General features: G+C 42.7%; 1 protein-coding gene across 2 annotated transcripts in view; it reads right to left on the bottom strand.

Annotated features, from left to right (window-relative positions):
* The window catches only part of NINJ2 (ninjurin 2), a 46,175-nt gene extending 41,527 nt beyond the window's left edge, over positions 1-4,648 (bottom strand). Inside the window, exon 1 of one of the 2 annotated variants that reach the window (XM_053943129.1) lies at positions 4,378-4,648. In XM_053943129.1, the coding sequence (XP_053799104.1) occupies positions 4,378-4,410 (33 nt within the window). In that variant the 5' untranslated portion in view covers positions 4,411-4,648. The remainder of the gene's footprint in view (positions 1-4,377) is intronic. The other variant, XM_053943128.1, reaches the window with a different exon arrangement.
* Positions 4,649-14,091: the final 9,443 nt, after the last annotated feature.

The following is a 14,091-nucleotide window of genomic DNA, read 5'->3' as shown; positions in this document are numbered from 1 at the left end:
CAACATACAATATATGACCTCTTTTGCAGTGTGAACACGGATGACATTTCATCCGGCACACATCCCTTAAACATCCATTTGTACAGAACGTTAACACCCCTGCAAGAAAACATAAAAAATGTAAATCTAGTAACACTATGGAGCCTTTTAGTATCAGCCCCAACCTTTGCTCTGCAATATCCATCTGGGGCTCTAAAAGACCTAGCTGTGGCAATATGTGTGAGTTTCAGCTGTCCACAGGGTTGTTCCTGGTTACTGCTGCTGTGCTGGGAGTGGTGGAATGATGTCTCAGTCACCCCCATTCAAAGTCTGGGACATTGGCTTAAATCACCAATGAAACAGGGTTGTGTTGAGATGTCAGATCCTGAGCTGCAGCAGCTGAGGTACACAGCTGAACAGATTTAATGGATCTTTTGCAAAACAAGCACAGGCAAATCAGCCAGAGTGTTTCTATCAAAGCCATACATCTAATTTATAAACCTGTGTTTCCTGAAGTAAAAGGAAATTGGTGATGGGATCTTGTTGGATTGTTTTGTTTCTACCCCAAATGTGATTTTCAGATCCCAGCTATCTCAGGATGTACTCTGCTATACCTCACCAGGATACTGTCTGCCTGGTTTCTTGTCAATGACAGGTGTTTAATAGAGGAAGGTGAAAGTTTCACTTGGAAGCCACAAATAGAGACATCTGGGGAGAAAAATGCATCATTGAGATTAAATGTCTTTTAATAGGTAAATTAATATTTTTAATTAAAATATTTTCATTCCAGTTTTATTTATTTTCTTAGCACTTGACTGGCTGGCATAAATCAGGTAAGTCTTGTGTCTTTTTTCTATTTCAGCACCATTTCCTTTTTGCATATCTCTCTGCACCTTTTGAGGTTTTGCTGGTCTTCCTAGAAGTCAGAATGAGAAAACAGACTCCTTGGAAACACACAGAACAAGAGAATTTCTGTAAGGGAGAAAGTTGATTGCTGGGAGATACTTCTTGCTGTTAAAAAGCAGTCATAGGTGCCACTTATGGAGAGGTGGTGTCTAATTTCTCTAATGCAACCTACCACTTGTAGTCTGATCAGCAATTGTGCCATGGCCTGTAGGGAACTAAAAAGTTCCAATATTTATTTTTATCTTGCTATTGGCTTATGGAATTTGAAGGTACCTTTTTTAGCTTGCATAACTGTAAATATTGTTACTGGACCTCCCGACCTCTTTTCTATGTTTGCTCACCCCAATATTTGACCTTCTAACCTGCCCCAGGAGATGGCAAATTCCACAGGCTGATGACATGCTGGATATGGGACTCCTGTTACAGACACTTTCAATTTTGCTGATTGAGCTCCTGTTCATGCTTCAGAATAAGTAAAAAACGCTGGGGACTGATCAGTTCTCCTTAGAGCCTTCTTAAATCCTGATTGCCTTTTCCTGCTCTCTCCTACATGGGGACAAAGGTCCATTGTTTTAATTTTAGTTACCTGCCTAGCCTGTCCATGTTGTGAAAGAAATGCTAGGAGATACTGGCAACTGCTTCAGACACAGGACCTTCTGTCTGTAAATAAAAATTCCTATTTCTGTATTGTATCATAGTCAACTTTCATGACTGTTCCTGCTCCTCCATCCAGGAGCTCTTTGAGGAGGAGTGAGTCATGCATTACAGTGTGCAGTGCACATTCCCCGAGATCTTCGTAAACCCACAGCTGGAAACTTCCAAGAAGATACCTGCTCTGCATTCACTGCTCAGAGCAAGGACTCAGAAGAGGATTTTAAATGAGGATTTTTCCACTGAAAACCACTTTTTTTTTCTCTGCCACTGACCACTCTTCCCCTTACCTCACACTTGTCAAGTCACATCATTTACAGGACTCTCTGCTTGTCTCAGCTATTGTCCTGAATCCTGATTCAGGATTCTGCCAACTACACCAATTTGTCATGAACAAATGATTTGGGATTTAGATCACTTCAAGAATCATCATCAAAGACATTTGTGAAAGCGATTTTAATACGATGTTGTAAAAACAGGACTTAAAATGTTTGATGGCAAACTTCAATCTGTTATTATACAGCACAATCATTCGAACAATGGTTTGAAACTCCCAAGGCACAAGTAAAAGTTACCAAGAAAAAACAACAGTTACCGAGAAAAAAAAATCAGAGGTACCGGGGCACAAATCAAAGTTACCATGCTGCAGGGTTATGTGCAGTATCAATCACTTACCAGAGATCTGCTGCTGGTAAAAGGTCTCTGCTTTGAGGAGCAGCCTTGAGGGTTGTCACCATGCAAGGGGAAATCACTGCCATGCAGTCAGGCTGCTTAGCCAGGAGAGCTCAAGGAAGGCTCACTCAGGCCTTTATTTATAGAATAAAGTGGTTGGCTTGCAGTCAAATTACATGTGATAGTAAAGGTATGCATGAGACTCCTTGTACCCACAACTTACTTTGTTCCTTGATAAATGAGTCTTGGAAAAGCCGGTCGCTATTCATGTGCTAATCGCATGATTGGTGTTCCAAGCTCATGCCTCGATGCTCACTGGGTCAGCTCTGCTTCTTTGTGGGATTTCAGAAAGCAGATTGAAACCAGAGGAGTTCTTGGTCCATTTGCAGCTTATGCTTTTACATCCTTTGGAATCTGAACCAAACTAGATTCGTTTGGTTAAGGGGTTTTATTTATTACACCAGTGGGTAGCACTCCCTCTCCTGAAAGCGTGTATTTCCTGATCATAAGCACACCAGAGTCTGTGTGCATTCACCTGTGTTTTGTGCTGCCTGCTGGCTTCCCCATGAGGTGTCACAAAGGAAATCTTAGCAGCACAGTTATTCTTGGGGCAGCTGGGTAATGGTGCACACTCTACACCTCCCTGCTCTGGAAACAGAATATTCTTCTCAGTCTTGCAACTCAAAGAACCTTTGGCCTTCTGGACTTACTTATTTGAGTATTGTAAAGGCCAAAGATGCTGGTGATCACTTTTGGCTCTTCACTTAACCTCAAGGTGGGTTGAAAAAGAAAACTCTAAACCAAAAATTTTGCAGTAGTTTATAAGATTTTTAATCAGTGAAGCTGATTTTTTCCATCTATTATACTTGGACTTTAAATTCATGATAGACCTGAAACTTTCCATTGAGTGGAGTGATTTGATATATGGGGTTTAATTTGACTTTTTAGCGAGCATAATTTTCTGGTCCTCTCTTTACCATCAGTTCCTGGCTTAATGATGTCTATATTTTCCCCCTTATTGTCTAGTTCTAGGAAAGACTAACATTTATCTCTCCCTTAATAAAGTCTTTATAAAGTATATTTTCACTAACTGTCATTGTTACCTGTGCATCTCCCTCACTAGTTGTGTCTCTTATTGAGCATAGCTACTCCCAGGTCTGCTCTGCACCTAGTATCTCACTGGAGATACATTCTGCAGGTTTGGGGAGTCTCAGTCCTTCCTTCTAGTTAAGGAACATTGTCCTGATTATTTCCAGGGCACAAATCTTAGCATTTTAATTTCTTTGACATGGGCTGAAGAAACAAAAATTGTGACCCCAGAGAGACTTCCCCACTGCCAAGTCTAAGGATGGTTAAGGCCATTTCAGACAGAAAAATCAGCTGCAAACTTTGGACCCTTATGCCACCTACTCAGGGCTTGAAGCTGTGCCCTAGGCAATGCTTCATATTCTTCCCTTCACAGTTGTCTGAAGTGCAGATCTGGAATCGAACTTCTGAGGTTTGATGGGTGTTTGTGATCTGGACTTTTGATTCCATTGCATCTCTTTTTTCCAACCCTTGGGTAGTTGCCCTTTCTGAGAACACACGCTGCACACAAGAAACACCCTTCTTAAAAAACACAAACACTCAGAGTAGGAACACAGAGAACTGAAAGAGCTTCACCAAGAAGTTTTGTTTCTCTGTAAACCATACATAGGAAACCTTGGCCTCTTCACTCCCTCAGTATTTGCTGTATTTATTTCTTTTTCTCCTCTCCAGATTGAGAGTACTTTCTGCCAAACAGAGAAAGGCTTTGTGAGATGAGGGACAGATCAGACTTATGCAGCTCGTAGAGTTATGTGCTGCCTCCTTCTGAGGGCTGAAGGCTAATCTCTTCCTCCACTGCCCTTCCTTCCCTAAAAAGCATCTCTTTTTAGTAATATCCCTCTTCTAACCCTTATTTTTTTTTTTGAAAAGGGCTCATAACTGCTCTTGGCAGAACACAGCAGACATCCTGCCACTGGTTTTTTCTTCAAAGGGGAACAGAGGGAAAAAGCAGAACTGAGTTTTCAAAGGAAATTTGCTGCCAAAGCTGAGGAGCAAATGATAGAAGCAGCGGATGTTTCCCCCAAACCGGGCTCTTCCCTCCCGCTTCCTCCTCTCATGGGCATTTCCCCAGGCCAGACTCACGTGAGGATTGGTGCTGTCCCTTTCCGAGGCCATCCTTCTGCCCCCAGGTCTCTCTCCCGAGCAGCCGGAGCGCGGAGCGGAGCGCTCTGTGCTCCTGCGGGCTCCCAGCAGGACCAGGACGCAGCTGCTGGAACAGACCTGCTATTCATGTGCCGGCAGCCGCCCGCCTTGGCATCGCCTGGGGGGCGAGAGAGGGGGTGGCAGCCGATTCTTCATTGTCCAGGCAGCCCTGGAACAAGTGCCCCTCTTAGACTTTCCATGACACTCCTCTTCACTGCGTGTCTGTGCTACCTCTGCGAGCCCAGCTGAGCCCCATGAGCTCACTTGGGCAGGGACGTGGTGATGCAGCCAGTGTACCAAGAGGTTCCTGGCATGGGCTGAGAAGCCACAGCAGCCATCCCAATCTCTTCCCTCCCTCTCTTCCTCCCTCCCCAGCACACAGCAGAATGCACAGATGAAAAACCAAGAGGCGAAGAAACGAAGTCCACAAAGTTGTGCCTGCTAGTCCCTGCTGCTGCTGCTAAGATAGTGTTACATCTCGGAGACAATTCACACTTTTTTAACAGTCCCTTCTTCTCCTTCTTCTCCCCAGCCAAAATGTCCTTCCTTTTCCCTCTCCAACATTTTTTTTTAGTTGAATTTGATATGTCTGGTTTTAGCTGAAATGAAAACTTGCTTTTCGCCGAAGTTAAAAACAACTGTGAATGACACTGGAATGGAAATGTGTGCAGCCAGAATCAAGTCACAGTGTAGAAAAACATGTTGTTATTATTATTAGATGGGTTTCTCAGGCAGAAATATCAGCAATAATTCTCTAGATTTTAGAGAAAGTCCTACTTTGTGCTACTTGCAAATCAGGTAGGCATGTTTGGCTTTTGAAGGAGAATTTCTGTAGTTACAGTAGCATAGAAAATTTATGGTAAGGAATATATTCTGTTTAAACAGTTCAGCCAAACGTGTGCTCTAATACTCCAGCTTGCCTAAAAGTGCTGACAAGTCTGTCAGTAGATGATCCTGTTGCATTGATGCTTCCCAGCAAAAGGCCTCATTTTGCAGTGAAAATACTAGTGCTTAGTACTGCAAGTTCATTTCAAAATGCTGATGAATGTAACCTCTCTGCATTCCTCTTATACAGCTTTTTTTTTTTTTTTTTTTTTTTTTTTTTTTTTTTTTTTTTTTTTAAATGTACAGATGTATGAGCTGAAGCAGTGAGATGTGTTTAGGGACTGGGCTAGTGTTACACAGGAAAACAGGGCTAGGATACAGCTCATTTCATCCTTAGGATTTGGCCTAAGGCTGAAAGCCCATCAGGAACCATTAGGCTGATTCTATAATCAAAAGCCACCACCAAGGTTCCTACTTTTAAATGAAAATTGAGGTCCCTGCTTCTTGTTGTCACAGAAGTGAGTGCTTGAATTCAGCAGGGAACTGGAGGTAAGGGGAAAGAGGTTACTCATTGCTGCTCTCCAGCACCTGTTGGCTTTTGCTTTTTTTTTTTTTTTTCCCATAGTATAAAGAGCATTTAACCCCAAATGCAGCCATCTGCTGCTGTTGTTGACTTGCTGGCCGGATAGGAACCTATATGTTAACTAAAATTCTCTGTGAGTATGCTATTGCACAGATGCTAATATGTTACCTGCTTTAATTTACTTTTTTTTTACTGTAGTCTATAAAAAGATGTTATGGTTAATCAAGTTATAAATATATGTTGTTTATTAATAGATAATTTACCCTGGGTGGGTGCCAACAGTATTCATTAAAGCGTTCCTGGGAGTTAAAAGGGCTTCATCTTGTACAGGTCCTTTGTGAACAGGCTTCCAGAAAAAAGCCCATGAAAGTTGGCCAAAGTTTTTTGAGTTTCCATATAGCATAAAACCAACTACAAAATATTTTTTAGTGGTCAGACAGGAATGAAGTATCTATGATTTCATTTAGTAGATAAACAAATATTACCAGTGCACAGATTTCAAGCAGGACTGCATGATACATAACAATGTGTCTTTTTTAAACTATTTTTTCTGAATATATCTAAATGCCATGCTAGGAGCTTTTTCTTTTAACATGCTCTCCACAGAGGTATTGCAAAGAGTAGTAATCTTGTACTGTGCCCTCAGAGTAACTACAGAAATCAGTCAAAACTTATGGCAATCCCTATGTCCTTGTAAGTCCTTCAATCACACCAGGTCCTCGCTGCCCTCTCCCAACATGAGAGAGGCTTTCTGCAAAGCATGCTAGTGGTAATGGCTCTCTGGAAGTCTCAGGAACCAAATACATTAAAATGAGAAAACTCCAAATAATAAAATTACTCTTGGAAATGATTTCTCTATGTCATTAGTAGCAAAGCTCAGAGCCAAAAAATGTGAGAAGAGAGGAGAGTGGTTTTATTTTAAAGTGGGTTATAATAGCTGCCCAAGAAAGAAGTGCCTCAATGAACACAGTTATTTAGATATACTTGTTTCTAAATGTGATTACAAAGAGCCACATTTTCCAAAATATCTTTCCAGTAACTGTTAATTATGATGCAAGAATGCACCATTGTAATGGTCCAAAAACTCAGGCACAGAAAATGCAGCCCAGCTTCTAGAAGGGATTGTGTGACACGAGTAGTAGCACTCACCAGTTTTAGACTAAGCAGCCCCTGAACTCCCTTCTTTTGCATGACATAAGACAGGTGGGCCACCTTTGAAAGTGGGCTGTTCTAATGGGTGTTGATTGATTGGGGAGTCTTTCTGGTACAGCATGCTAGAGTAGAACGAGTGGGATGGAGGAAGAGCAGTGCTCCCTGAAAGGAGGGTGGGGAGTATCTGGGGCATGATGGAAAACAAGTCCATGATTTTCCTTGTGAGATCAGCCCACGCCAGCCAAGAGCAGAGGGGGAGGCTCTGTGGATCAGCCCCATTCACTTGGGAGCAGCACACATGGCAGAGTTGCTTATTTCCATCCCCATCCTCTTCCCTCCCTTATGCCAGCCCAAGCGCTTGTGCAGCCACCCAAGAAACCAGACAGAAGTTCTTCCAGCTGGAAGGAAAAATAAAGTTGCAGGCTATTTTTTTGGCTGGGATCAGCTCCCTGACCTGGTTCAGTGCAAAAACTTCCACTGGCAGCAGGGAGGGTGTCCGGTGGGAAATGGAAAAAGCAGCTGGGAGTGGAGGAGGGTGGGGACGGGCCGGTTCCAGCAGCGCTGCTCTGGATGTGCTGGTGCCACTGCTGGGGCTGCCTCTGACAGGCAACGTGGGAAGAAGAGCTGAAATCTGTGGGCTTCAGCTCTATCCATGGCAGCAGAAAGCAGCCGTGCTCGTGAACCCCGAGTTCTTTGCAGAAACTGCTCTCCCCTCCACTCTCAGATCTGTTGCAGCACTTCAGAGAGTATCCAAGATGGCAACAGTTTCAGTAGGACAACTGCACTTCTACCAGGGTGACTTCACTTCTTAACTCTTCGCAGGCCCTCATCTTGTATTACAAAAGTGGGCTGGGTTTGGTTTCGGGACTCTCTTTCTCAACCCTGTAATTTTGGGTGACCTCTGCTCTATCTCAGGAAACAAGAGTGCTCCTGATCTACTGTGGGAGCATTCACCTGACTCCCTGGGAAGATAAGAATACAGCCTGACCTGTTTAGCCTCACAGAATGAAAACCAAGAGGGATCCTGATGCCAGTTACTGAACTGGAAAACTCCAGAGAGATGGAAATGCAGCAATAGCACAGGAACTAATTAATAAACTGGCCAAGAAAAAATGCTGGGTTAGAAAGTAGAGGAAGGTTCTTGGCTGCCTAAGTGCTCATGTTCTGAAGAAACCAGCCAGTGAGAGTAGCAAGGACAAACAAGTGAACCAGACTGGGGATGGAGTTTGCTGAATTGGCCAGAGAAATTACCTGCTACAGCTGCCAGTGACAGCCAGGGACTGCCCCTGCCAACCATTCTTGTCCCAGGTCCTCTTTTCTGTGTTTCACTGGTGGGAGAGCAAAGCTCAGCAGAACTGTAGTACATGCTACTGTAGAAGTGAAGGCACGTGACTAGGTAGGCAAAGACCCATTTTCTGTGGTTTCTTTAGGAATATTAGTCCTTTTAATTATTGGTAGGATAATAGCTCCTGGTTGGCCAGACTAGCTTCACCTGTTATAGGAGAGAGCTGCAGAGTTTAGAGGAGTACTAATCTCAAGGAAGGCTCTGGAGGCAAGGACCACACAAGTGCAAGCAGTACTTCTAAAATTCTCCCAGAGGGTGAAAAATGAACATGTATGTCTCCAACGAATCGTTAAATTTTATGAAAGCAAGGCTAGAAAGGATATTAAAGAGTCACCCATTCCTTCTCCAGCTCCAAGAGCACAGGAGGTCAGGGGTATCTGCCCCATTAACACAGATGTTGATCCAGCCTGGTTTGAAAGTGCTCCAGACATGTTGATTTCTGAGGCAACCTATCCCAGTGCTTCAGTAACACCATTCTAACAGTTACAAGTGGTTTTGCTGATACTTAATTAAAAAAAAAAAAATAGTCCCTGCTGCAATTTTAGCCTGTTATTCTTATCCTCTCCACGTGGGAGAGAAGAGATTATTTCCTTCCTCTTTGCTACAGTTGTTTACATTTTTGAGGACTGTTATCATGTCTCTGTTCAGTCTTCTCTGTATTTAAGAAAACAAAAATTCTTTTGCCATCTCCTCATAGGTTATATTTCATAGATCTCTTAGTGCTGTTGTTGCTATCTGACCTCTTTCCTGTTAAATTATCAGAGAGTTTTGGACTGTTGGGAGTCTACATCAACACAGGTGAAAACGGTCATAGGGGTGCAAGTGGGAGAAATAACAGAGGAATAATCTTCTGTGTATTTGGATTGATAATGGGAGTTGGGGCAGAGACTGTAATTTCTGTGGGGTCTGACTGAGTAGTAGTTTTCTGTTTGTCCTTGAGAGAAAATCACTCCAGAAGGCCAGGACAGATTCTAGACAAGAAAAATTCTTTTAGCACTCTTCAACTTTTTAAAATGTTGTGGTAAACCACAGTGAGAGTGAGAATAAAGGTGGATCAGGTTGTAAGGAGACCAAGGTCACCTCCTGAAGCTCAGGTAACTGACTATTGATGATTCCCAGAAATCCTAGCAGCTCAGACTTGCTGTGTCTGACAAAAGAAGGATGTGTCCCATTTGGAGAAGAGTTTCTTAGGCCTCAGTGTTCTTTCCTGGTTGCTAGACTATTCAATTTTTTTCTCCCTTAGTCAAAAATCTGCACCTGGAATGTAGATTAAGAATATTAATTAAACCTGGCAGAAGATATCACTCCAGAAACAGGGAATTTAGTTTGACTACAGCCTGACTGGCAGTTTCTTGAGCTCTTTGAGAGCTTGAGTGGACAAATAACTCCCATGTCAACCCTTATCTTCAACACGAGAAGGTGTGAGAGGTTAGAAAAGGGTTATGTGCATTCCAGCACACACCCCCTCTTTTTAGCAGCTCAGCCACAGCCTACAGAAATTACAGGTTGCTTCATGCTCTCTTTTTGACTCCTTAGCTTGAGACAGACTGATACTTGAAACTTTTTCAACACCAGTGGGTCAGGAGGCACACACACGTGTGCCCCCTCCACACAGCCCCCCGTTTCATGATCACTCTCAACACTGCATGATCTTTTAGTGAGCCATACTACAGACTTCTGAGTTCTCAACTGATTACCAAAACATTTTCCATTTTACTTCTTGCTGACACCTACTTGTGTCACAAACTTCCTTGTGGATGTTTCTACTGACTTCAGTGCTGATGGCCTTGGTCCATATCTGAGTTTGGCCTCAGCAGTGTTTCCCAGCCTCACTGTGCCTGGCAGCTTTGAAAGTAATTTTCCAGGGTAAGTCTTGGAAAACTCATCTAATTAAGAGTCCCTCTTATAAGCTCCTTTAACTTTTTTTTTCTGAAGGTCTGAATCTGGCCCTTGGGAACTGGGCAAAATAAAACTTCCTCTCTTCCCCCTTTTTGCTTGAACAAAGTCTTCCCCGACTTCTCTGACCCTGGCAGCAGATCTTCCCAGGAGCACATTTTGCATGCTGAAACAAATGAACAGTGAACAAATGCTGCCTGTATGACATTTCACCTGTATGACATTTAACCAAGGACCCAGAATTTGAAGCTGGAACAGAACTGGGTTGTTCACACAGACTAATTCCTATTATTCAGATTGTTCTGATGTGCTTCAGCTGGAGTTGAAAGCATTTTGAAAGCAGGAAGGGAATAAATCCTCTACAATGAACAACTCCCACATTCCTTCTCTTGCACCCTCCCTCCTTCCAGGGTTCACCCCCATCTCTCCACCTACGGCCAGAGAGAACTGACCCAGCAGTTAACCGAGGGGCAAATCTGGAAATGGTGTGTTAATGGCATTCCCTTCTGCCACCTTTCTTTATTCCCATCCTGATGCCACACATTAAATATAAAAGAAACCCTCAGCCTTGCTTACTCTGCCCCTTCCCCCATCTCTGCCCTCCTGACAAAGTTTCCAAATAAACCTTGAAAGCCACTATCAGTTGTAAAAACGTCTAATCAATGAAAGACACGGGAGTCAGTAATATGAAACCCTTTGCCTCAAGATCTCAGAGTTTCTTACTGAACTTCAGTCTTTAAGGTCAGGCATTCTTGCTGCTGTTTGGCTCAATGTTCGTTGAATGTAACGTCAAACAAGGGGCAACCCTGAGTAGGTTATTCCTCTGTTTACAAAGCAAGCAGCTTACTGACTTCTGGCAAAGTAGAGTTTAAAAGGGCATCCTCACCTAAAGGGACACGGAGAAAAATAGGGAGAGATTTTGTACAGCAGGACCTGAAGCATCACTTTCAGAGGGCTGCCTTGGCCCTGGAGTGTTGATGAACTGCAGACAACCGAAGCAGCAGTGACTGCAAGGCACTGAAAGCATAATTTGCAAATAAGTGTTTTAAAAGAAAAGCATGCGGAGGATAAATAAAGTCAGTACATCTTACAAAGCCCCTTTAAATCCACAAGAAGTCCCCTTGACTACAGTTAGCTTTGCAGCAGCCCTGAAGGGAGACAGGGGGAGATTCCATCAGTATTTGAAAGAGGAGGGAGGAGGGAAGTTATTTAACAAGGTATATTTAAGTACAGTGGGTGAAATCAGACCAGCAGCACCTGACAATGACAAATACAAAATTTACTAATGTTTTGGCATCATGTCTCCAGGAAGAGGAAGACCCATGTTTTCACAGTGGTTCTAATTTGATGTGATTTAGCTCTGAGAAGTGTACAGCAATCAGGCGAAATAGTTGGTGGAAGGTGGGATTAGGAAATTCAATTCAGTAACTGGATTTGTGTCTTGAATGTACTTCGGGTTTTTTCCTGTGGGGTTCTGAGGCCAAACAGAATTTTTCAGCCTCAGATGTGGTTTCTGTACAGACATTTGTGCACACATTCTTCCTCCCTGCTAGGATCTCCCTGCAACAAATGGGGACTGAGAGGTTTTAAAGTCTGATGTCTTCAAACAGTTTTGTCAACAAGTGCTGGGATTTGTTTACATTTTAAAGACAGTCTGTTTAGTTAAATTGCCAAGTGTTACAAGTGTTGTGGTTATGGCAATGCCTCAGGTCAGGATCAGAAATACAAAGTGCAATAATGTATATTATTCAGAAGGTTATGTTACTGAGGGCAACCCACCCTGCAGTCAGTGGAAAGACTTTCTCTGTCTTTCAAGGGCTTAAGAGGAAACACGTACTGATCCAATAACTACATGCAAAATATATATTTATTTGTGGTCAAACTCCATTTCTTGTGCTGCAAAGTGCAAATCAAATACTTGTGCTTTATCTGGTTTGATGGGTATTTTATATTACTTGATGCAGACACAAGTCCTACTAAAGCCTTTCTGCTGTACTTTGTCACTTCCTCAGCATTTGTGATATTTGTGAGAAGCGCTTTTAAAGATATTTTGCAGCAAATCTTCCCAGTGACATGGAAGAATTTCAGGCCTGACAGTGAAGATCACTGGTCTGTACAGTTTTGATCCTGAATCAAGACACAAGTATTTCACTGGGGTGGTTCCAAAGGCTTTGCTGGAATCCCTCTGATTTACACCCATATGAGATCAGCATTAGGCCCCAGTGTTTTCATTTTTCATTTGTTATTCTTGGCCCTAGTGTCCTTTACCACTGTTGAATACAATGTTCCTAAAACACCAGATGTGCTTGTGAGATGAGGGAATGTGACAAAAAAAAAAAAAAATAGATTGCAGCAGTTCACTAAACAACACGTGATCTTCTTTTGCCCTGTGGTCTGATTTCTGGGCTTTTACATGAGTATAACTGCATTTATTTCTACAAGACTGTTTCTGATTACCATTGGGAAATGAAGTTGTAAAATCCTTCCTGGTCTAAGTACTTAACAGGATCATTGCATCATGCTCAGTATTAGCTTGTACAATGGCTGATGCTTAGTATTATTTTGTAAAAATTCTGGATTTCAAATCACTCTTATAATATTTCAATCATTATATTACTGGCTGGTTTCAAAGCATTATGGGGTTTAGTGCTCTTTCATTACTTGCTTAGGGCTCATATGAGGTGCTTGGAGATCTTAAGTAATATAGTTATTACACACAGTTCAGTTACCAGTTATCACATAGTTTATACCAGTTAAAACTGGTGGGAGATCCAAATCTGGCCCAGTATCCAGATTCCTTTGATGTGGTGGGAAGAACAGGTTCAAATCTGCAGCGTGCTGGCCACTCCAGTCTTAGAGAGCAAAGCATTAAACAAAGTGCTGAGCTTTGGCTGAATGAGTAATGTGACCAAACAACCCAGCTGCTCCTCAGCCTGCACAGCCAAGCCCTGGGAGCACAAGGAAGCTGGGGTTGCCTGGGATCACCTGCATTATTTTGTGCTTGAGTATGAGACTTGGCTGCTACAGCCAACTACTCACCAAGTCGTCTGCTTCTAGGGTCTGAGGCTTCCTCACTGATTATGGAAGTTACAGAGAATTGTTTTCTCATGCAGGCAGCAACAGTAAATTCTGTACTTTAGAGTAATGTTTTGTTCTCAGTTACACTGCAATATATTTGGAGCAGGGCACTTGAAGTCAGAAATTCAACTCAAATTAATGCTGGTACAAAGGATGCCAGCATCTTCTCCAGTGAGTCTCCTTCTGCTGCACCCACTAAATCACACTGAACTCCAGCAATGGGAGCAAGATCAAACCTTTCCCCGTGTGTGCATGAATAAAAGTATTGGTGTGTCTACGTGTGTCCATCCTAGCTGAGCCACGAAGCACGGGCTGCCAAGACAGAAGAGAGGAGGAGAAGGTGCTGTGCTTCATACCAGCCTTGATTGCCAGGGATCCATAACTGACTCATCCTCTGGAAGAAATGAGGAGCCCTTGTGGCAGACACCAGCTGGTGGGGTTACATCTGTACAGTCATCCATTATGTCTGCTTCTATGGGCACAAGTTCTTCTTACAAGGTACTCAAAATGCAGATAGGGCCAGTCCTTTTTCTCCTAAAAAATATAAGAAAATAGTGTTGGTAGCATTTTCCCCTGAGCCAATCTCCAACATGTTATTTAGCAGGCATTGTTTTATATGGTGGTGCTTTAAGCTCAGAAGTAAAATCAGGGATTTAGCTAACAGTATCAGTTAAAATTCTGCATCACTTTCTTTGAAAATCTCTTTGTTTACCTCCGTCCAAAACTTATTAAGAACCTGATATTCAGTACTTTATGCTTAGATCCCTTGTGTAAT

The sequence above is a fragment of the Vidua chalybeata genome, chromosome 5, assembly GCF_026979565.1.
Source record: "Vidua chalybeata isolate OUT-0048 chromosome 5, bVidCha1 merged haplotype, whole genome shotgun sequence".
NCBI lineage: Eukaryota > Metazoa > Chordata > Aves > Passeriformes > Viduidae > Vidua > Vidua chalybeata.
The sequence above is the reverse complement of the archived record's forward strand: the minus strand, read 5'-3'. Positions and strand labels throughout refer to the sequence as shown.